The 22,632-nt window shown below is 64.6% G+C and overlaps 4 protein-coding genes across 5 annotated transcripts; 2 read left to right on the top strand and 2 right to left on the bottom strand.

Moving 5' to 3' along the window:
• Positions 1–625: 625 nt before the first annotated feature.
• On the bottom strand, positions 626–1,790 carry LOC138686793 (claudin-3-like). Its single transcript, XM_069791552.1, has one exon. It carries the CDS (start codon positions 1,672–1,674, stop codon positions 1,030–1,032), a length of 645 nt encoding a protein of 214 aa, XP_069647653.1. The 5' UTR covers positions 1,675–1,790; the 3' UTR covers positions 626–1,029.
• Positions 1,791–4,822: 3,032 nt separating this feature from the next.
• LOC104320076 (claudin-4-like) lies at positions 4,823–14,105 on the top strand. Of its 2 annotated transcripts, none has more exons than XM_069791550.1 (2): positions 4,823–5,015; positions 12,528–14,105. In XM_069791550.1, the coding sequence occupies exon 2, from the start codon at positions 12,537–12,539 to the stop codon at positions 13,179–13,181; it is 645 nt and encodes a 214-aa protein (XP_069647651.1). In that variant the 5' UTR covers positions 4,823–5,015; positions 12,528–12,536; the 3' UTR covers positions 13,182–14,105. The 2 variants fall into 2 exon arrangements, with proteins under 2 accessions (XP_069647651.1, XP_069647650.1); XM_069791549.1 differs by lacking the exon at positions 4,823–5,015 and adding an exon at positions 5,330–5,830.
• On the top strand, positions 8,041–10,430 carry LOC138686792 (claudin-4-like). Its single transcript, XM_069791551.1, has one exon. It carries the CDS (start codon positions 8,874–8,876, stop codon positions 9,501–9,503), a length of 630 nt encoding a protein of 209 aa, XP_069647652.1. The 5' UTR covers positions 8,041–8,873; the 3' UTR covers positions 9,504–10,430.
• On the bottom strand, positions 13,774–16,357 carry METTL27 (methyltransferase like 27). Its single transcript, XM_069791548.1, has 5 exons — positions 16,229–16,357; positions 16,028–16,156; positions 15,818–15,953; positions 15,641–15,733; positions 13,774–15,198 (listed from the first exon to the last, which is right to left on the bottom strand). The coding sequence occupies exons 1-5, from the start codon at positions 16,334–16,336 to the stop codon at positions 14,960–14,962; spliced, it is 705 nt and encodes a 234-aa protein (XP_069647649.1). The 5' UTR covers positions 16,337–16,357; the 3' UTR covers positions 13,774–14,959.
• Between the last annotated feature and the right edge of the window lie 6,275 nt (positions 16,358–22,632).

Below are 22,632 nucleotides of genomic sequence, written 5' to 3'. Positions count from 1 at the left end.
TCCGAGGCCCCCCCCCCCCCCCCCCGGAGTGGGCAGCGGGGCGGGCAGCCCCCAGGGCAAGTTTGCAGGCGCCTGGGGAGCCCGCTCGGCCCCGGGGAGCGCGGGCTCCGGCCGTGCACCTGCGGCAGCTCCTTCTCCCTTTGTCCCTGCCCGCTGGAGCGTGGCGGGGAAGGCAGGTGTCGCGGCCGTGCCGCGGCGAGGGGAGCGGTTGTGCAAGGACGCCTCGCCCCAGCCGCTGCTCTGGGGTGGGGGTGGGGGGGAAGCACCCCCTGTTCCCCTCCGCGGAGCCAGACTTTGGACCGGGCGGGCAGGGAGTGCCACTGCCGGATTTCCGCGGCTGCTCCGCGGGGGCTCCCGCCCCGACGGCTGCCAGAAAGCTGCCCCCGAACGGGCAGGGGGGCGACCGGCCCTCCCCCAGCAGAGACGCTTTCCCGCCCCCCCCACCCCGGGGTGGGGGGGACGAGGGGCTGCGGTGTGAGACCCCTGTCCCCAAATGTGGTGCTGCCGTAGTAGAGGGTGGGGGGTGGCTGCTTGGGGGGGGCGGGGGGCTGTAGCCTCGGCGCCCGCTCACCGTACCCGCTGGGGTCCTGCCCCCCCCGCCCCCTTGCCCCAAGGATACTCGGGCTACCAAAACAGGACACGTTTATTGACAAATGTAACCGGTACAGACCACGCGTAACAGGGACAGGCGGTGCCCGGCCGCTGGCTATTGGGGGGGGGGGACACGACGGCGACGACGACGACACTGAGGGGGAGGCACCATCCCCATCCCCGGCCCCATCCCCGGCCCCATCCTGCCCCATCGGCGCGGGCAGGGGCACGCCGGGCGCCGCTTCCCCCGCCGACCCGAAACCGCCTCTTGTTTAACCGAAACCGTCTCTATTTACACAGCCCGGCCCTGACCCCGCAGCCGTCCCCGTCCCCTCCTTCGCGCCCCCCCCGCCCCCGCCCGGATGCCACCGTCCCCGGTCCCCATAGAAGGCGATGAGGATCCCGGGGGTGGGGGGATAGGGGGGGTGCCGGGGGGGCTCAAACATAGTTCCTCTTGTCGTAGCTGGTGACGGCGGAGCGCGGGGCAGAGTAGGCCACCTTGCCGGTGGGGTACCTGTCATCTTTGGGGGGGCAGGAGCAGCAGAGCAGGGCCCCCCCCAGCATCAGGAGCGCGGAGGCCGCCCAGCCCACGTAGAGCGAGGTGCCCAGCTCCCGCTTCTGCGCGTCAATCACCAGCGGGTTGTAGAAATCCCGGATGATCGTGTTGGCCGACCAGGAGACGGGGATGAGGGTCATGACGCCGGAGAGGAGGAAGATGACGCCGGAGACGATGGTGATCTTGGCTTTGGTGCTCTCATCCTCCACGCAGCGGGTGCACTGGGCGCCCACGATGGCCACCAGTAAACCCAGGACAGCCAAGACGATGGCCACCACCAGGAGGGCACGGGCGGCTTGCAGGTCCTGCGGCAGGGCCAGCATGGAGTCGTAGACCTTGCACTGCATCTGCCCCGTGCTCTGCACCACGCAGTTCATCCACAGCCCTTCCCAGATGATCTGGGCCGTCACGATGTTGTTGCCGATGAAGGCCGTCACCCTCCACATGGGCAATGCGCAACAGATGATGCTGCACAACCAACCCAGCACCGACAAGGCCACCCCGCCGATCTCCAATCCCATCGACATGGTGGCCGGTTCGCTGCCGCGCTCCGGGCGATGGCGGAGAAGAACCCACGGACCGAAACCGTCTCCTTCACCCTTCGCTGCTCGCAGCCCTTGGGGGATCAGCTTACACCTGGGTGCACCTGTGTTTATAAGGGCTGGCGGGGCCAGCTCAAGTGCCCGCCCGGGGTGGGGTTTCACTGCTGGACGCTCCTCTCCGCTCCTCCGTCACCGTCACCCACGTCCCACACCCTCCCCTTTGTTTGCAGAGATGGCGCCGAGTTACTGGAGAAGGGCGGGAGGGAGAGAGACACCACCTGTTACGGCCATCCCCTTGGTTTCGGGGCGATGGGTACCGGGAAACACGGCCACCGTGCTCATTCGGACCCACCGGACCCCCTTAGGGACCTGGAAATCCCTCGGCTTTGCCATTCCCCCCCAGAGGTGCCAGCGGGTCAGGGTTTGGTTTATTTCTGGAGAGTCTTATCAGTGCTCACGTTTAACCGGGGTTCGGCAAGCGCTGAGCACCTTTGTGTTGCCGTGCAAAGTGCAACCCTTTCGCCGTGCCATGATGCTTGTTGTTTTGGCACAGCTGTCCTAGGGGAGCCATGGGTGGTCACCCTGCCGGGCAGGGAACACTGGTGGGAATCCCCCAACCGGATGGTAAATATCTTTACTCATCCTGCTGATATATTTTGGCCTTGAAGGAAGCAGATAAGGCACGTAACTGCCCCGGCAGTGTCACCCCATCAACCCAAGCAGGCAGCCAGCAAAGGGAAAAAAAAAAACACAAGGCAGGTGCAGGCAGGCTGCCGGCAGTCACGCTCAGACCTGGCAGCGGCAGCCCCATGGCTGTGGGGGTGCATGTGTCTCCCCCATCAACCATCCCCCCCAACCTTGCATGCCGGTGGTGGTGCCGGTATTTCCAGGTCCCCCCCTCCCCAGGAATGTGGTTGCTGGCCCCTGCCGGACACGGGCTTGCTCCTGCCTGTTCCCTGCCTGCACCGAAATCTCCCCTACGACTTATTAACTATTCAAGAGCGCAGCAGGATGCTGGCAGCCGGCACGGCGGTGGGAGCCCTCCCTGCTCGGGCACCCGAGGTCTGCGATGGGGGGGAGCCCTGTGTCTGCCTGGCTGTACCCTGCAGCACCCTGACACCCCATAGCCAGGGGGGTGTTGGCTTCAGGTGCCCCACAGCGCTCCGAACCCCCATATCTGGCTGGGTCAGCTTCTGCTGCCCTGCAGCATCTCATAGCCAGTGGGGTCAGCCTCTGCCACCCCAGAGCACCCCGACACCCCATACCTGGCTGGATCAGCAGTTGTCACCCCACGTCACCCCAGCACCCTGTATCCATCTGGGTTGGCCTCCAGCCCCTTGCAGCACTCTGTATCTGACCTACAGCACCCTGTGACACCCCAATACCCTGTATCCAGCCAGGTTAGCCTCTGCCAACCATCTTGCCCCATTTTGGGGCATCCCCAAAATACCCCTTATCTGGCCACGTGGGCTTCTACCACCCCATGGCACCCCAAAACCTCCTGTATCTTGGCTGGGTGGGCTTCTGCTACCCCATTGTACCCTAATCACCCCACTGAGCCCCTCACAGCTGGCCAGGATTGGTGGCTGTGGGGGTACCCAGGGGTGACCCCATATGTGCTGCCGAGGGGGAGCCCATGCAAGCAGCACCCCAGGGATTTGCACCCTTGTTGTTGGGGGGTGCTGGGGGTCCTGGCCCTCGGGGGCACCCTGGGGTGCCCATGATGCCAGTGCTGCCAGCAGGCGATGATGGGTACAGGGCCAGGCCTGCTGGGGTGCAGCTGGCGCTACACTGCCAACCCCCAAACAGAGCGGGCTCTGGGCTGGCCGAGGGCCCCCCAGGTCCGCAGGCAGGGGTGCCGGCAACATGCACCTCAGGCAGCGCGCTGCTGGTGGCCCTGGGGTGCCGGTGCGCACAGGCACACAGATGCGCACGCACACGCACAAACGCACACCCCCTCTGCCGGCAGGGACACCCGGACACGCAGCTGCACACACAGACAGACACACGCTCACAGACAGAGGCGAACAGGCACACGACGGCGCTACAGGTGCTCACACGCGCACCCCACGGCACGCACACGGCTGCAGATACACCAGCACGTGCACCCACAGACACACATGGCTGCAGGGGCTGTGGGGCAGGGGGGTTCCCCAGGCAGGGCTGTGGGGCAGGGGTAGGGGCAGAGTTATACTACAGGTGGGGGTGTGGGGCAGGAAGATACCCCAGGTAGGGGTGTGGGGCAAGGGGGTATCCCATGCAGGGCTGTGGGGCAATGGAGATACCCCAGGTAGGAGTGTGGGGCAGGGGGGGATACCCCCAGGTGGGCATGTGGGGCAGGAAAAGAGGGGGATACCCCAGGTGGGCGTATGGGGCAGTGGGGATGCCCCTGGGGTAGGGGCTGCTGGGGCAGGGATGGGGTGAGACGGGGCAGGCAAAGCACCGCAGCCCCCGACCCTGCAATCAGAGCCCCACACGCCGCGTCCCCACTTCGTCATCCCAAATTGCCCAAAGTACAGGCTGCGCGCACTGCCGTGCCGGCCCGGGGCAGCTGCTGCTACCTGACTCACGACAGAAGAAGGGGCAAATCACCGGGGTTTCGGGGTGCCGGCCACCACCGCCACACGCTTCAGGATGCATTCTTGTGGCGAGCAAACCGGCTTGCCAGTGTTTACCAAAACCAGCTGAGTGGGGCCAGCATCCCTGCGGGGGTCCTGGGAGCATCTCCATCACTTCTGCTGCTGCATCCCCCACCCTGGTGAAACCGCTCCGCTCTCCCCCTGCAGCTGGGAAGGGATGGGGAGTATCACCCAAAGCAAGTCCCCCAGGATGGGGACAAGGTGGGATGGCCGCATGGAGCCACCAGTGACACGGGGACAGGTTTGCACCCCCAGTAATGTGGTGATCCCAGATGAAAGTCAGACCCAAAGGTCAAAGGAGCATTGCCCGTTTGGTGGCCCACGCTGCGGGAAGGACTCCTGTGCTGGCAGAGGGGGACACCCACTGCAGGCATCCCCCCATCCCCACCCAGCACCCAGCACCCAGCACCCCCGGGGGTGAGCAGGAGGTGACAGCAGAAACCGCCCCGGGCATCGCGGGCCGCGTCCCGCTCACGTGCATCCAGCAGCCAGCACAGGTTTTGGGGTGTTCCCCCTCCCCTGCGGTCTCGGGAGTGACGGCGTGTTTCCCCCCCTGGGGGAGCTGGGCCGGGGCGGTAAGTGCTGCCTCGGCTGCTTATATTTCAGGCGTGGGGCTGCTGGCTCTGCCCCGGCCAGGGCACACAGGCAGCCCATTGTTGAAGCCCCTTCGGCGGCGGCGGAGAGCAGGTAAGGCAGCTCCAAGCATCAATGGTAGCTCTGTCTGCCGGCGGGGTGGGGATGGAGCTGCCAGCAACGCCGGCGCCCGACCGGCACATGGGGAGCTGGAGGGTGGTGGGGGGCACGGTCCAGCGGGACCTTGGAGGGGGCTGGCAGCTCGCACGAGGAATGCTGGGACGCCCGAAATCTCAGTGTGCCCGGGGCATCCCAACCCTGATGGCTTCAGATCAGCTTCTCTGGGGCTTTGCTGCAGCACCCTGCTTCCTCCGAGCATCGCCTGTGGGGGCACCCCCATTGCACCACTGGCATCCCCCTTCCTGAGCCATGGCTGTCGTCTCCCCCATCCCTTTGACAAACACCTCGGCAGCACTTGGGCATATTTTCCCTGTTCAGAGATGCTTTTTGCTCAGCAAATTGGGCAGGGCTTTTATTTTCAGAGCGACTTCAGGCCGAAGGTCCCATTTCTCGCAGCAGCACTCGCTGCCTGGCGGCTGTGTCCCTCTGGGGACCCCACAGCTCCCGGCACACCGCTCCTCTCCTGCCGAGCCGACAAGACTTTGCTTTCCCCTAGTGGGAAACAACCTGACTCTGCATATTTGAGCCCGTCGCGGGGGTTTTATGTTGGGCAAGTACTTTTTTTGGGAACATTTAGTCTCTGGGCTGCCGGTAACTAATCCCCGGCCGCTGGCAGGGAGAGGCTGCCCAGCTCCGTGCCGGCTGAGCAGAAGGGCTGGTGCTGCGCCTCGCTCGGTGGATGTGAAGCCGGAGATCCCAGTGGATCACCACTTGCCGGCAAGTTTTCCCAACCTTTTCGGGACCTCGAGGTAGCCAGGGTGGCGAGTCTGTGTGTGGGTGCTGGGGGATGAGGGGCTTTTGGCTCAGTGGCATGGGGGCTGAGCCGGTGCTGGGTGCGCACATGAGGTGGGAATGTCATGTGTCCTGGGTGGAGATGTCCCAAGCCTTTTTGCAGAGGGCTCGTGCCCCAAGCTCTCTGCCCGTGGGGTGTCCTCTGCCATGGGCAAGGTCAGGGCGGCGCAGCCTCCGCCGGGCACCTAGTGTGCCTGGCTTCATGGTGACACCGGGTTTAATGCCACCTCCCTGCCCAGGATGGCCTTGCTGCCCAGCCGTGGGGCTGTGGTACGTCCCCATCCTGATGAAGCAGGGACGATTGGTGGAGCGCGTTTCCAGAGCCACGAAGGCTGGTGGCTGATGTGCCGGGACGGGAGCTCTGAAGTCACTGGCCCTGTTAGCACGCAGTGGAGTAGGACAGGAGCTCAGGCCCCTCCGCCCTGCAAATCTCACTGGATTTGGGGCAGGGCACCCGCACCCGGCTGGGTGCTGGGGCAGGTGCTGCGTGGCAAAGGCTCAGGATGGGGCAAGCACCCCGTTTTGGAGTGGAGGAGCTCCCTGCTGAGCGGGTGGGCTGTGGTCCCATCACAGCGTGTCCCTGTGCCATGTCTGCTTGTAGGTGGCACCAGGACGAAGCCAGGGCTGAGGTCCTGCAAGATGCACCCAGGCATCTGAGATGGGGCTGTGGGGCTCGTGTCCATGCAGTGATGGCCCCAAACGACACGTGCTGAGGTGCTTGTCAGTGCCATGGTCCTACCCATGCCGCGCCAGCATCCTCTGGCTCAGTGGGCATTGGGGTGGCGTGCTGCCCCAAGGGTTGGCTGTTGCTCCTCCGCTCCCTGCCGAGCTTGTGTCCGTCTGTCCTGCTGGCTGGCAGTGCTGGCAACACAGGGCTGGCTGTGCTGGCTGGGCGAGCGTGTCGCTGGGGGATGTGGGGAAGGGCACAGGGGCTGTTTCTGGGTGGCAGCCGCCAGTTTGAATATATGTCACGTTCCAGCTTTAATTACAGTAATTGGCTGTCGGAGGGCTGTGCTGGCGCCTGCTCTGGCTCCGAGGGGGAGCGTGAGCAGCTCAGGTGTTTGATGCTCAGTGCACAGAGGAGTCCCTGTCCCCACCTTGCCATTTGTCCGCAGCCCAGAAGCATGTTCCCACATGCCTGTGGGGACACGGCCCATGCAAAGTGCACACACGCGTTGGCACGTGCCTGTCTCCAGCCACAAATAATTTGGTGGTTATAGCAGCTGGCTGGGAGGTGAAAGCCATGCTCAGCCTCAGGCAGAGTCTGGCCCCGGCGGAGATGCTCTAGAGCCCCACAGATTAAAGGGAGCTCTTGACCATGAGGCTCCAGCCCCGGGGTGGGCACACTGGTATGTAAGCAATGCGGGCACTCCAGCAGGATAGACAGATGAACGGATGGAGCATCCCAGTGTCTGGGTGGCTCCTCCGGCACAGGTCAGGCAGGCAGGACCCCGGCTTGTCCCCATGGGTCAGGGGCTGCAGCAAGACCCGAGCATCCCTGAGTGCCTGGGCTCTGCCCTGCCTGCTGCTGCCGTGCCGGGCACTGGCATCCCCAGACCGGGCGCCGTTGGCATCCTCATGGCACCGCGGTGGATGGAACACCCGGCTCATCCCACGGCATTGGGGCACGATGCTCAGGGAGGTCCCGGAGTGGGCAGCGACAGCTCTAGAGCCTGTTGTGCTAAACAATTAGCACAAGTGATTGGATCGTATTGGTAACCCCAGTGCTTGGAAAAACTAAGATTATCTCAGGCACTGTTATCTTTTCTGGAGGCCCAGGATTAAGCTGGGGTGGGGGAACGGTGCAATGTCCATCTATCCGTCCTTGCAGTCTGTCTGGCCTCGTGCTGCACCTGCGCGGAAGCTGGAAGGACTTTGGAGGTAGCAGGGAGGGGATGTGTGCGGGAGGGCTCATGGATTAAAGGAGAAGAGGTCGGGCAGTGCCCAAAGTATCAGCATCAGTATTGGCATTGGCATTGGTATTGGCACAGCCTGGCCAGCGGAAATGGCTGGTTGTGCCAAAATGCTGTCAGCAATAGGCAGCCCTGCCGGCCCCGCTGCCCTGCCTGCACCTGGCACCCTGGTCACCAGTGGGGCAGCAGCGGCACTGGGACACCTCGACGCCACCTCTGCCCCCTGCAGCCCTGACTCGCTGAGCCTGGCCAGCACTGCAGGCAGTGCAGGCAGCGCAGGCAGCGCAGGCAGCAGGACGTCGGCAGGGTTGGGACCAAGGGCTGCCGTGTGAACGGCGTCTTGGCAGTGGAGCACAAGGTGGGGTGGGTTTTGGGGTCTGCCCCCATCCTGCCCCAGGCAGTGCCGTCTCTCCTCCATGCGGAGCCGGCAGCCGCTCCAACCGGTTTATGGGTCTGGGCGGTGACACCGTGCGCCTGAGGCCTGATGGAGGGCTGGGAAGAGCTGGTACAGACGCCAAGGAACAAACAAGAGCCGCTTGTGTCCTGCTGGGCATGGAGCCCAGCAGCGGGGCAGGGACGGTGTGCTGCTCCCCCAGCACAGGGCCGCAGGGGGCTGGAGGGTGGACTGCTGCCAGAGCAGCCAGCCCCACGAGCTGGGGGGAAACTGAGGCACGAAATCATGGAGGGACCCCATCTGGGTGATGGAGCAGGAGGCTGTGGCAGCGACAGCAGAGACATCCTGATGCCCGGACACTGGCTCTTCCCAGGCTGAGCCCCAGCAACTGCCCTTGGCATCTCCCGCCTGCCCACAGGCAGCAGTGGGATGCACTCCTGCGCCTGGGTGGCCTGATGCCAGTCCCCTGTGTCCTCCTCTGTGGGAGCAGCCGGGATAATAAGTGTCATCGCTTCGGGGAGAAATGCAAGTGGAGGAATCCCGGGAAACTGGTTTTACCCCTCCGTCCGGTGCTGGCGGCAGGACGGCGGCTGCAGCAGTGCTCCTCCCTCTGCAAAGGCATATAATGCCTGCCATGGTCCCGGCAGCCGGCACTGCGCTGTGGGAAGTGGGCAGGGGTGCAGGCGGCGAGCGATGGCCTCCATGGGGCTGCAGGTGCTGGGCATTGCCCTCTCTGTCATCGGCTGGTTGGCCTCCATCCTCTGCTGTGCCCTGCCCATGTGGCGGGAGACGGCCTTCATCGGCAACAACATCGTGACGGCCCAGATCATCTGGGAAGGGCTGTGGATGAACTGCGTGGTGCAGAGCACGGGGCAGATGCAGTGCAAGGTCTACGACTCCATGCTGGCCCTGCCGCAGGACCTGCAAGCCGCCCGCGCCATGGTGGTGGTGGCCATTGTCTTGGCCGTCCTGGGCACCCTGCTCGCCGTCGCCAGCGGCAAGTGCACCAACTGCGTGGAGGACGACACCACCAAAGCCAAGGTCATGATCCTTTCCGGCGTCATCTTCATTGTTGCCGGCATCCTCATCCTCATCCCCATCTCCTGGTCGGCCAACACCATCATCCGGGACTTCTACAACCCGCTGGTCACTGATTCCCAGAAGCGGGACCTGGGGTCGTCCCTCTACGTGGGCTGGGCGGCCTCCGCGCTCCTGCTGCTGGGGGGGGGGATCCTCTGCTGCACCTGCCCCCCCCAGGGCGAGAAGCCATACTCTGCCAAGTTCACAGCCGCTCGCTCGCTGCCAGCCAGCAACTACGTCTAGGAGCCGCTCCGCCTGCCTGGACCCCCCCAAGCCACACCAGGGAGCTGGGACCTCCCGGGGTGCCCCTGGCCCACAGCCCCCCCCCGGCCGGGCTGGGGGCTGGCCGGGAGCCGGGGCTGGGAGGGCTGGGCGCCGGGGCGGTGCAAGGGGGGGCCAGACAGAGCTGCCTTTGTTCACTGGGGGATTGAAGCTGGTTCTTTAATCTCGGTTGAGACAGGGAACAGGGAGATCCTGTCCTGGCTGCCCCCCCCCCCGCCCCCCCGGAGGGGGTCCTGCTCGCCCTGGAGCACCCAGCCGTGGCATTTTCTCCGAAAAACCACCCGATCCCCACCCAGAGCATCTGCTGGCTCCCAGTATCGGGGTGTGCCGCGCGGTGATGCAGCTCCCAGCGCTGTCCTGCGGGTGGCATGGGGCTCTCGTCGGGTAAAACCACCCAGGACGCATCCATCGGGGTGGGCAATGGTGCTGGTGGGGACACCAAACCTGTCCCACGCGGTCATGGGGTCGCGGTGGATCTGCAAGCCCCAGCAGGGTCGCGAGGGGCAGCGGGGGCTCTCACCTGCCTGTACCCTAAATTTTGACTTTGACCTACTTTTGGGGCTTGGAGCGGCTGTACAAATATGTGATTTCTCGTGGCAGCTCCCCGGGGCGGGGGCATCATTATCCTGGGAGTGGGAAGGCAGCGGCTGGGCTGGGAGAACCGGTCAGGGAGGCGGGAGCAGGACTGTGCACCGGCATGGAGGGGGGGTGACTCCCGGACCCGACCGTATCCCCTTGGGTGCACCCATCCATGGTCCCCCTCAGCAACCACCCGAGCGGGGTGCCGGGGCCAGGGGCAGGAGGAGGTGGCTCGCGGTGGCCCCCCCGACTGTGCTGCCATCCATCCCCGCGTCGCAGCCTTCCCACATTAAACGGCAGCTGCTCAGACCCCGCTGTGCTTCGTTTTCTTTACCCTCTCCAACACCCGCCTCAGTGGTGGGACAGCCTGGCGCTCCTGTGCTGTGGACCCCCATCCCCCTGAGATCTCCCAAATCTACTCCCTGGAGCCTCCAGCTATCCCAGCAGACCCCTGCTCCAGCCCTGGCATCGCCCACTGCACCCCTCCTCGGGCCACTCCAGACCCTTGCTCCCTGGGAGGGGGTGACAACGGGTGCCTCCGTGGCACGATGCCTTGGCAGCGCCGAAGGTGGCTTGGAGCTGCCCCACGCCTGTCCCGGCGTGATCTGTCGTGATCTTCTCACCCGAACAGGAAGAAGGTGACGGGCGCTGGCAAGGGCGGGTCAGGGTGTGCTGGCCCCGGGGCTACCTGACAGCCCTGGCTGGGAGCACCCCGGGGCCAGTGTGGGCAACGCCGGGTGTTTTGCCTATCTTGCTTCCGGCACGACAAGTTGTGCCAGGGTGCAGCTGGCGCTCCACTGGCTTGGGAACATCCTTCCCTCCTGCCTCGGGGTGCGTGGGGATGATGGGTGACACCAGCTGCCTGGCTCCGGGTGTCTCATCTGGGTCAGGGGGCTTGAGGGCTCCCAGCTCCCCCATCCCTTCACTGGGAACGGGAATGGTGGAGAACGTTCCTGCAGCCCTGTGCTGCCGGTGGCTGGGTGGAAATGTTAGCATGATGATCCGTCAAGCGTCCCTGCCGGGATCCATGGGGCCACCGCTTGTCACTGCTGCGGGTGGTCATGCACCTCATTTTGAGTGTCTCTTGTGGTCCCGGTCCCGCTGGCTGGGGAGAGGTGCCTGGGATGGGTTCCCATCATCCTGGCCCCCTGACCTCTTGGGAGGCTGCTCTCCCTTTCACAGGGAGAGGGACTTTATTTTTGGCCCAAAGGAGCTTTCATGGCCCAGGGGAGGCAAAGTCCCAGTGCTGGGTGTCCATCGGGATGCCAAGGGATGAAAGGTGCTGGGGAAGGAGTGGGGACACAATAGGGGAGGAGAGGCTGCAGAAACCGAAACTGGGACTGGAGAAATGATGGTGAAACCTCCTGCAAGTGCCGCAGGGTGTGCCAGGCACAGTCGATACCCCGCTGCCGCTTGGGGCTCATAAAAACTCAGCTGGTCCCAGCTGCTAAGCACAAGTGCAAGCACCCGAGGGTGCACTCTGCCCCATGGCAGTACAGGGGCTCTGCTCCATGTGGGGATGAGCAGTGATTTGGGCTGAGCCAGGGGCCACGGCGGCCATGTGTGACTGTGGCGGAGCCATTGGCGTGTCTGGTGTGTCCCCGTGTACCAGCCACCCCTCTTCCAGGGGTGCATGACCCCGGGCTCTGTAACCCCTTGCCGGGAGTTTGCCCTCCCAATGCTGCTCCCGGTGTGAAGGAAGAGCGGGTATTGCTGAAAGTGCTGAGCACCACAGCCAGGATCAGAGGCAGACCTGAGCTCTGACCCATTTCCAGCGCCGCAGAGAGGAAATCCTGGGTCCAAAGGGTGCTGCAGGGTGGCTGCCAAGGGCAAAGCAAAACCTACCCTTGAACAGGGAGCAGACGGTGCCACAGTGAGGGCAGGGGGCTGCCTCGCCTGCCCGTGTCCCCCAGTGCGATGCTTGTGGCCAAGGAGGCTGAAGCACCAGTAACAGAGCAGGGCATGGGGTGGGCGCTGTGGGGTGGCTACCACGGCAGGACATGGGGTGGGTGAGGTCTGTGCTTTGGAGTGTGCTGGGATGGGCACAGCGAGCCCCTCATCCTGCTCCCTGAAAGCCATCCCCTCCCTAGCACTTGCCATGCACTCAGCCCAGCTGGGTTGGGGCAATGGCAGAGGACTGCCCTGTGCCGTGGGGACGTTGTAGGGGGAAACATGACACATGGGGGCTCCTGCACCTCGGCCTCCTCGGGACCTGGGTGCTCAGTGCCACACATGTCCCCATATTGACATGCAGCAATGCTCTGTGCCACACATGTCCCCATGCCGTCCTGCAGCCATTCCCACCCAGATGGGGAACAGGTTGCATCCAGCATGAAGGCCATGCTCTTCAGAAAGCCCACCTGGCTCCGGGGCTGTGTCTGTGATGGCTGTGCCTTGTCCCCACAGGTGCTGTCAATGGCGACGATGACGATGCAGCTGGGTGGACTGATGCTGGCTGTGCTGGGCTGGCTGGGCTCCATCCTCACCTGCGCGCTGCCCATGTGGAAGGTGACGGCCTTCATTGGCTCCAACATCGTGGTGGCCCAGGTCTTCTGGGAAGGGCTGTGGATGAACTGTGTGTACGAGAGCACGGGGCAGATGCAGTGCAAGGTCTACGACTCCCTGCTGGAGCTCACCTCCGACCTGCAAGCAGCTCGTGCCTTGGTGGTCACCTCCATCTTCGTGGCCTTTTTTGCCTTCCTCACTGCCATCTCAGGTGCAGACTGCACCCGTTGTGTGGATGATAAAAGCACCAAGACCAGGATCTCCATCGTGGCAGGTGCCATTTTTGTCCTGGCCAGCATCATGCTGCTCATCCCCGTCTCCTGGTCTGCTAACAGCATTGTCAGCAACTTCTACAACCCCATGGTGCCTGAGGCCCTCAAGAGAGAGTTGGGGGCTGCCCTCTACATCGGCTGGGCCTCCAGTGCCCTCCAGCTCTTTGGCGGGGGCATCCTGTGCTGCTCCGGACCCCCATCCCAGCAGGACCCCTACCCCAAGAAGTACAGAGCGGTGAAAACCTGCAGTCCGATGGGCTACCCCATGAAAGACTATGTGTGAGCCACTGTGCCCAGTGCCAGCCCAACGGAGAGCACCACCATCACGATCCTGCCTCCATGTGCCATCCCCCCCCCCGCCCACATGCTGCCTCCCCCTGCCCATCCCCATGCTGGCCGCACTGCTGGCCCAGTCCTCCCATGTGTGCCCTTCCCCAGCGTGCAGGGGCCGTGCTCGTGATGGACTATAAACATCTTGGTGCCACCGAGACTGCCTGGGCTCATTTTGAAGCGGTGTGGTGGGGAGAGGATGGTGACATGTCTCATGGGTCTCGTGCCCTGCCAGCCTGCTGCCAGCTCAGGGGCTGCTGCACCAGCGCCTGGCACGTCCCCAGGAGGATGCGGCAGTAGCCAGGCAGGGCACTCCCTGCATATCCCCCAGGAGGGAAACTGAGGCAGGGAGAGGGTGCTGAGAGCCAAGAGGGGCATGGGGGACACACCAGGCTCCCAGAGCTCAGTCCTTTGAGCCCCCAGGGACTAGAAGGCAACCCCAGAGAAAGGCCAAATCCCCCCCTCCCTGGCTGCTGGGCTCCCTCCCCTGCCCCCTGCAAAGGGTCCGCAGCCCCCCTGCTCGGGGAACACCACACGGCAGGCAGGCAGTGGAGGGAGGTTTATTCAACAGCCAAGTGCAGGGATGGGGACAGCCACGACCCCCAACTGCCCAGGGGACAGTGCTGGGGACAAACAGGGGGAGAGGGGAGCAGGGCAGCTACCCACGATGGGTGCAGGGACCCCAAGACGTGGGGGGGCAATGCGGAGGGGTGACAAGAGCCACGGGGAGGACGAGTGTGGGAGATGTGGGATGTCCCAGGTGGGGGACAGGGACAGACACAGCCACTGTCTCTCGCTGGTGAAGAGCTCCTGAGGGGAAGGAAGCAATCTATTCCCCCGGGCCATGGGAACGGGATGAGCAGGAACAGGTCTGGGGGAAGAGAAAAGGAAAAAAAGAGAAATATCCCAGCAAGAGATTTGGGTAAAAAACTTCCCAAGGGAGCAGCGGAGGAGGAGGGGTGGAGGCAGCATGGCAAGGGGCTTGGGGAACAGGCTGGGCAGGCGATGCTGGGTGGCTCCTGGGTGGGGAGCGGCCACAGGCTCCTGAAGTCCCCTTCAGCCTCATTTCCCACCCAGACCATTAACTACAAAGCTGTCGGAAGATGAGAGACTTAAAGCAGCTGTTGCAGGATGAAAGGCTGGTGTGGTGCTTGAAAAGCTTCTCCGGCTGGGTGTCACCTTGGCACAGCTGCTCCTGGTTTGGACATGGAGGTCTCCTGCACCTCAGGGTGTGCGGGGTTAACTCCTGGGGAGGATGAGGACGGGGACCACAGGATGTGGCAATGGGTACCCACCTCCAACAGCCCCCAGGCGAAGACCACAGGGGTCTGGGGTGGGGAAGATGAAGAAGGATTCTGATTTTGACCATGAGGGCTGAGAGGTGGGCATGGCGGGGAGAAGACATCCTGGACAGGACATGGCTCTGAACAGCCAGGTGGGTCTGTGAGATGTCACGCTGAGGGCCAAGGTGTCGGGGACAGTACCTGAGTGTCAGAGCTAATGGTGGTGCCCATGAGACCCTGGTGAAACCAGGAGACCCTCCTCATGCTGAGGAGCAGGCAAGGCCCCCAGGGGCCAGACTTCAGGGGGAAGGAGCCAAGGAAGAGAATGGGGATGCTCCCCAAAACTGTCATCACCCTCCAGCAGCCCCTCTGCTCCGGGAGGGGGTCACTGGGCTGGGTTTTACAAGGGGCCGAGGGGTGTCCCCCCTCCCCAGAGCTGTGTCGGCTCTCAGCCCTCCTCGAGGGGGGGGATGGGGCATTTCTGATAGATGTAGACCACCCCAGAGATGTAGCCGGTGCCCTGGGTGCTCTCTTCCTCAGAGGTGGCCCTCTCCCAGCGCTCCACCTCCTGGGCCAGCACCTTCTGCCAGGCTCCCTGCCTCTCCAGCCTCTCCAGCACTGCCTCCAGCTCCACCTTGTACCGCAGGTTCGAGGGGTTGCTCCTTGTCGTCAGGCAGAGGAAGCCTCCTGTGGGGAGAGGGGACGGGTGATGCTGACGCCGGGCGCCTCCGCTGGGGATGGCATCCCCTTGGAAAGGCAGGGGGTGAGGGGAGGCAGCGGGACCCTGGCAGGAGTCAGCTGGCAGGCCAGCGGGCAGCGGTCAGGCAGGCCCCGAGGCCAGCGGGCAGGGGTTGGGCAGGGCATCACACCGAAGCCCACGCTGTCACACACCCTGAGTGCCACCGCCACCTCCTGCCGTGTCCCCCTGCCCGAGCCTGGCCGGCAGGCAGGGCCAGGGACCGGGCAGCCACGGCACATCCCTGCCTGGACCGGGCAGCAGGGACAAGGCCACGTCCCGGCTGTGCCACGGGGCCAGCGTTGTCCACCGGGACCCGGCGTCGCCGTCCCGCCAGCCCGGGGGTCCCGGCAGGGAGACGACAGCGTGGGGGACGCGGGGACACCCCCTCACCCGGCTTGGTGACACGCAGCAGCTCCGGCACGGCCGCGCTCGGCACCTGCCCCTCGCCCAGGGCCCCCACCACCGTCACAGCGTCATAGTGCTCTGTGGGGACACGCGCGGCATCACCGGCGGGCGGTGGGGGGACCCTCCGGGGCAGCATCCCCGCCCCCGGTGCCGGCCCGTTACCTGCGGGCGCGGGCAGCGGCTCCCGGCCCACGACGCAGGGCAGCAGCCGCTGGTAGAGGCCGGTACTCCGCGCCCGCTCCAGCATCCCCGCGCTGCCGTCCACGCCGTGCAGGCAGCGGAAGCCGCGGCGGTGGAGCTGCGGGGACAGACGGACACACGGCACCGTTAGCTCCCCGCCCCGCCCCGCCCCGTCCCGTTCCCCCCCGGTACCTCTCGCGCTACGAGGCCGGTGCCACAGGCCACGTCGAGCAGCCGCGCCCCGGCGGGCGGCGCGGGGAAGGCGAAGGCGAGCGAAGCGGCGGCCAGCTCCGGTGCCCGGTACTCCAGCGCCGCCACATCCTGCGGGGGGACACGGCGGTCAGCGGCGCCCGGGAGGGGAGGGGAGCGGAACGGCCCCGGTCCCCCCGGTACCTGGTCGTAGCGGGCGGCCCAGCCGTCGTACAGCCGCAGGCGCTCGGGCAGCCCCCCGCCGACGTGCACCGCCGCCACCCGCTCCCGCACCCCCGCCGCCAGCTGCATCCCCCGCCGGCTCCGCGCCCCCGCCCCGGATACGCCCCCCAGCGCCCCATTGGCTCCGCGCCCCTGCCCCGGATACGCCCCCCAGCGCCCCATTGGCTCCGCGCCCCTGCCCCGGATACGCCCCCCGTGCCCCATTGGCTCCGCGCCACCTCCCGCGGGTACGCCCTCTCACGTTCTATTGCTCCTCGCCCCCGCCCCGGGTACGCCCCCCAGAGCCCCATTGGCTGCCGGACCTTGGCCGTCACCTCCACCGCCTCCGTCCCGCGCCGTTAGGGGGAACGGCGAGCCGGGCGCGACCAAGTGCGGCGGAGGGGGAGGCAGGGGGCAAGGAGCAAGGAGCAGGTGGGCCGGGTGTGACCAAGTGCCCCAGGGGGCCACAGAGTGTCCCGAGGGGGTGGCACCAAGTGCCCTGGGGGGGTGACCAGATACCCAGGGATGGTGACACCAAGTGCCCTGGGGAGGTGACACCCAGAGCCCTGGCAGAGCTGGCACCAAGTGCCCCAGGGCCACCGTTCTGTCCCTGCGGTGTCCCCAGGCCCCCTCCCACCCCGCTCCTGCTGAAGACCCCCGCTCTGTCCCTTGCACGGCTCAGGCGCTGCTGCCTTGTCCCTCGTGTCACTGGTGTCCCACGCGGGGTGACTCTGCTCCCTGAACGGGTCACCTCCTGCCCGGCCCATTGTCCCAGCCCCGCAGGGCCCTGGTGCTGTGCCGTCACCTCCGCACCTGCATCTGCACCTTCCGCCGCTGGGACTCGCCGCCCAGCGCCGAGCGAGTGGTGACCACGCTCCCCTGCCACCACCTGAACCCACCCTGTCCCACCACGGGTGGAGGTGACATCCTAATGCTGAGCAGCTCTCCCAGCCCCCCCGGGGAAGGGGACACCACCCCCTCTCCCACTGGGGCAGGTCTTTCCTCTCCTGCCCTGTCTGCCCATCTCCAGCTGCCCAAGCACTCCCATGGGGGGGTCATTCTGTGCGGCCCCTTGCCCGTGGACAAGGTGTGCAGCAGCGGGCAGGGCTTGGGGACGGAGGACAGGAACACGGACCCTCAGGGCTGGGAAGGAGGAAGAACATCTTGGCTATATCAAGTTTGGGGTTTGCTCGTGGGAAGCACGACAAGAAACGTCACTGAGTGCCAGCACGACGCGTGGGGAGCTGGTAAGATATCTCCTCCGGGTCGTCCTTCTCTGGAATGCCTGATCCAGGTGCCCAGCATTTGTAACGTGCCGTATCCAGCTGATTGACGAGAGATGTTCATTAGCTCTTGGGTAGCTAGGGCCCCAGCTGGAGGTACTCTCTGTGGGAGGTTGCACACTTGTTGCTTGGTGAGTCTGCGCTGCATTGGGAGTGACTCTCGTCTTCTGCTGAACCAACCTTTGATGTTCGTGGTGGAGGTCGTGAGACAAGCTCTGGCCTGGGGGAACTACCCTCAACTGTTGTGACCCATCACTTGGTTTCTGGCTTCTTCCAGGAGCGAAGCAGACAAATCCAGCCGCTAATTAATGACAGAAAGAAAATGAGGGTGCCCTGAAGGAGCCGGTGGCTGCCCCGAGCTGGTGGCTCCCATCACCTCCTGCTCTGCTCGGCACCTCGGGCGCCTCGCTGACGCTCCTCTGTCGTCCCTGCGTCCTCCTGGCCACCACCCGGGGTGGTGGCCGCTTCCCCGCCATCCAGCTGCTCCGGGGCCGGCAGCCCCGTGGGGACCTGCCCACGGTCACGCGTGGGGGCTGGCTCTGCCCCCGGGATAGGCAGTGCTGGCCGGGGACCTCGAGAGGGAGCCCTCCGCCCACGCTCCGCCACCGCCGGCGGGGCACTGCCCGGCGCCCGCCGGGCCCCCGGTGCGGCAGCCCGGTGTCACCCCCGGTGACCTCCTCCGAGCATCCCTCGGGGGCGGGGGGGTGCCAGAGGGGACACGTGGGGCTGCGGGGGGCGGCGAGGGGTCGGACCCAGGAGAGCAGGGGTCGTCCCCACCCGCGCCAAGGACACACGGATGGCTCCTGGAGGGGGTCCGCGGGGGGCTGCAACCCTGCCACAGCTCCCGCCGCTGTGCACCGGCACTTTGTCCCCTCTGCAGCTGCCCGCGCGGGTCCGATCCTGCCCCCCCCCACCCCGCCGAGCTCCACACCTCCTGCCCCGGCACTGCGGTGACCACCAGACGGCTTCGTGGCCAGGCCTCTAATAACGGCTTTCACGCTCCCAGCGTGGTTCCTGCCGCTAATTGAAGCCTGACCTTCGTTTACAAGAGAAACCAGAGGCAGGGTACACCGCCAGCAAGCCCCCCACCCCTGTCTCCACTGCCCTCTGGGCTGCAGCTGGGTTGTGCCTTCCCCGAGCCTCGACCCGCACAGATCCAGTCCCAAATTAGCCAGTGCTTTTCCAAACATTGCCTTCCCTGGGCTGGCTCGCTCCACTGTGCTGTGCACAGCTGTGCAAACAGCTTTGCTCTGCGCCCCACGTCACGGCGGCTTTGGGCTGGCTTGGACCCAGCGCCGGCCAGCCAGGCTTTGGACCAGACCCAGTGCCAATGTCGGAGGCCACAGGCTGTCCCCCGAGGATGCACGGCAGGACGGCAGGGTCCCCCCAGGCCGTGGCACCAGGTTGCGACAGGTTAGAGCTTCCCCAGCACCGGTGCCAATGCCGAGGCTGGACTTTGTCCCGCCATGTGGCCTGGCACTGGAGGGCTTCCCACTGGGGCACGTGCCATCCTGCTGCTGCAGTGCAGTTCCTTAAGGTGCTGTCCTTGTCCCTTGCCTGGTGACTGGGGGTCTGGCTGTGCCCTGGCTGTGCCAGCTGCACGGGGCACGTTGCCCTGTCCTGCTGGGACCCTGGACCTGGGGCTGGACCAGCTCAGTGCAACCACTCCGGTGGGGTGTTCCCATCACCCCTCAACGGGGAGGCTGAGGGGATGCACGTCCCCGAGGCAGGGGCTTGGGTAGCCACCCTGAGCCCACAGACCTCCAGCATGACCTCACCTGCCCTCCCTCACCAAGAGAGAGCTGCAGGGGTGGAAGGGCAGCTTAGGTGGGTCCTTCACCCTCGAACCTGCCACTGAGCTAGGACAGGCAATGGGAAAAACCATGTCTGAGCTGGGTTTGGATCCTCCGCGGTGCCAGGCTTCTCCAGGTTGGGCTCTGCCAGCTCTAGCAATGTCAGCTGTCTCCTAAACTGCCTGCAGGTCCCACATCTGAGCCAGTCCTGGACCCCTGGGTAAAGTGTGCAGTGGCAGTCAGTACACCAGGCAGGTGGGCCTGCATTTCCCAGGGCTTGTGCAGGGCATCCCTGGCATGCCCTTGGCCCTTGAGTAGGACTAATGCTGTCCCTGGACAAATCAATGCTGGTGGGAAGTCCCTAAGTCTCTTCATCAAGGTGGAGCTGCAGGATGCTGGGTTCCACAACCTTGTGTGCCCCAGAGACTTGCTGGGTTGCCCGTGCAGTCATGTGTGAGCCCAGTGGCATCAATTAGAGGTGGACAGCTGGTTCCCAGCAAAAGCACGGAGGGAGGCACGTGCACAAGACTTGTGCTTTTGTGGGCAGCCTGACACGCTCAGGTAGTTTGAGATGATATCCACCACAAACGTGCCCCTGCATCCCAGGCCATCAGCAGCCACGACGGCTGTGCTTGTGAGGGGTGGGATGTGGGCTGGAGGCTGCAGTGAGCTCCTGCTCTGAGCAGGTCCTGCTGGCAATGGCTGCTGGGAGCTCACAGGAGCGGCAGGCATGCCAGCCTGAGCCCAGTTGCTCCCCTGGCAGGGCTGCCTTGGCACCCACATCCATCCCCTGAGTTTATGGAGCAATTAGACACCTTCAGCTTGTACTTTGCCAGCCTTCCCAGGTGCCTCCTCTCTGCTTCCCCTACCCCAGCACCACAGCCTGGTGTATCACCCTGCTCCACAGGTGCTCTGCCCCACACAGCCCCTTGGGACAAGGGCCCTGCAGGTCCTGGGTACCATGATAGCCAAAAGACGCCCCCCCCCAGAGCAGCATGATTCTGCCTTCAGCAGCAGCTGAGAGTCCAGCTTCTTGGACACGATGAATGGGCAGTAATGATGTGCTGCAGGGGCTGGGGTGCGCTGCGTGGGCTGCGTGGGCGGGTCCGTGCTGCACAGGGGTTTGCATGTGCTTCTCTGGTCCCAAATATTCACAGTGATGGGAGCTCATAGCCTGGCACTTCGGTGTTTTCCAGCCCCTCTGTCCAGCTGTGGGGTGGACATGCTCCCCGGGGTCGAGCAAGGGCACAGATGCTTGATGGGGCCAGCTGAGGACTCGGCAGCTTCTGGCTCAGGCGACTTTAGTGACAGTCACGGTGACTGTCACTGCAGGCTGTCAGGGTCATGGACTGCACCTCTGTACTTCTCTCGCTACTCCAGGTCCTCCTTGGTGGTGCAGGGAGGATGCCAGTGCTGGGGAATGTCCTCAGGGCACCCCAAGGCATGCACAGCTCTGGGATGAGACCCCTCATGGTCCTCTGAGCTCTCTGTTGCACATCCTGAGCCTGGGGCAGCAAGGACAGCCATCCTGTGGGGCATTTGAACTCTACAAGGTGCAGGACTTGCCCTGCTGAAGTGGGGTGCTCTGCAGGGCGCAGGAAAAATAGGGCAGGGCAGGAAAACCCCATGGAGTGCCAGCCAGGTGGGACCTGGAGAGCCTCTGTGGGGAGCCAGAGGCAGGAGGGTGCATCTCCCCATGGCCCAGGAGATGGCAGACAGCAGGATGGACAGGGTGGCTGGTGGGGTGTTGCACGCCAGCGCTGCTGCAGGCTGGGACAGCTCTGCACTTGCATGCTTAGAGGACACAGTGTTTTCCTTTCCCAGCATCCAAATGTGGCTGGAATCTGTTAAGCCTCTGAACTGCCCAGTCTTTCCCTAAAACCCAGCCCTGTGGTGTCCAGGGACAGGAGGATTTTGCTGCCTAACACACACCACTCAGCACCACGAGCCCCCCCTGGATTGCTGGGCTCCTGCCTGACTTCTCAGTTTGTAAATCCAAGCGTTGCTGTGATTGATGGCAGCCAGGGCTGCTGTCACTAAACCATCTGCACCGGCCCCTAACGCCCGCATGGCTTACAACCAGGTAGCAAGAAAAAGCTGAGATATAAATCAGCATGGCATGGCACAGAGCTGGCCGGAGATCAGACTGGCGAAGCAGGCAGACAGACTGGGGGAGCAGCTCACATAGCTGATTCATGACTGCTCGCATGGCTGGGAACGTTTGTCCCCCTGCCAGCGAACCATGCTGCCCACACCACACGCAGCCCCTGGGGACCTGATACGGTCCCTGGCTGTGGCCTGCCACCCTGCAGGGCTCTGACCACGGCTGCTCCCCAGGGCCGGGTCGCAGCAAGACATGCCTGCCATGCCGAGAACATCCCCAGGCCATGGTGCTTCCACATCAGCCCCAGCCTCTGTACAAGCATCACATGCATCCTATCCTACCTGCACCCCCAATGCATGGTGCTCCCACCCTTCCTGTACCTCCCAGTGCATGGTGCTCCCACCCTTCCTGTATCCCCAGTGCATGGTGCTCCCATCCCTCCCGCACCCCTAGTGACACAGTGCTCCATTCCCCTGCACCCCCAGTGTATGGGCTCCATCCCCCCTGCACACCCAATGTGCGGTACCCGAAACCCTCCTGCACCCCTCGTGCATGGTGCTCCCACCCCTCCTGTACCCCTAATGCTTGGTGCTCCCCCCCCCCCCCCAGGGCACAGTAGTCCCACGTCAGTATTTCATGGGGGCACGGTGCTCCCACACTGGTGACATTCCCATTTCTCACTGTCCCCATCTCAAATGCAACCTTTCTCAAATCCCCAGCTCTGCTCGCAATGTGCACTCGTTCTGCAGCTCTCACCTGAGCAGCCGCTGCCCAGCTCAACCTCTTCCTCACCACTGAGCAGCCCCACGCAGACCATGTCCGCACCCCCAGCCCATGGACCTCACTCCCATCTCTGCCCCAGCTGCACTTTCCTCCTTCCCCCTTGCTCCTTCTTGTTGTCCTCATTTGGCATCCGCTCTCTTCCCCTGACCAGAGACTTCCACTTCCCACCTTGGTCATGTCCAACACACCTTGAGAGCCTGCTCCCTCGGCTCAGCTCCCACCCACACCCATACAACCCCTGCCTGCTCTGTCACACCCCATCATGTCCTCTACACTTCCCCTTCCTCGCAGCCCTGCTGGCAGCCAGGCATCCCACGCTGCCGCCTCCCCGCTCCCACGCCCACAGGCAGTGCCATCGCATCGTGACCACCTCGGCAGACCTCAGCCCCGTGGCTCAGCATCCCTCGTGGGACAGCACCCTCG

This window comes from Haliaeetus albicilla, chromosome 9, assembly GCF_947461875.1.
Source record: "Haliaeetus albicilla chromosome 9, bHalAlb1.1, whole genome shotgun sequence".
Taxonomy (NCBI): domain Eukaryota; kingdom Metazoa; phylum Chordata; class Aves; order Accipitriformes; family Accipitridae; genus Haliaeetus; species Haliaeetus albicilla.
This window is presented reverse-complemented; position numbering and strand designations above follow the sequence as displayed.

Coding starts and splice junctions, on each gene's coding strand:
- LOC138686793 (XM_069791552.1), bottom strand. CDS start 1,674: ATGTCGATGGGATTGGAGATCGGCGGGGTGGCCTTGTCGGTGCTGGGT.
- LOC138686792 (XM_069791551.1), top strand. CDS start 8,874: ATGGCCTCCATGGGGCTGCAGGTGCTGGGCATTGCCCTCTCTGTCATC.
- LOC104320076 (XM_069791550.1), top strand. CDS start 12,537: ATGGCGACGATGACGATGCAGCTGGGTGGACTGATGCTGGCTGTGCTG.
- METTL27 (XM_069791548.1), bottom strand. CDS start 16,336: ATGCAGCTGGCGGCGGGGGTGCGGGAGCGGGTGGCGGCGGTGCACGTC. Junction 16,157..16,228: donor GGGCCGCCCGCTACGACCAG/GTACCGGGGGGA, acceptor GTCCCCCCGCAG/GATGTGGCGGCGCTGGAGTA. Junction 15,734..15,817: donor GCCGCTGCCCGCGCCCGCAG/GTAACGGGCCGG, acceptor GTGTCCCCACAG/AGCACTATGACGCTGTGACG.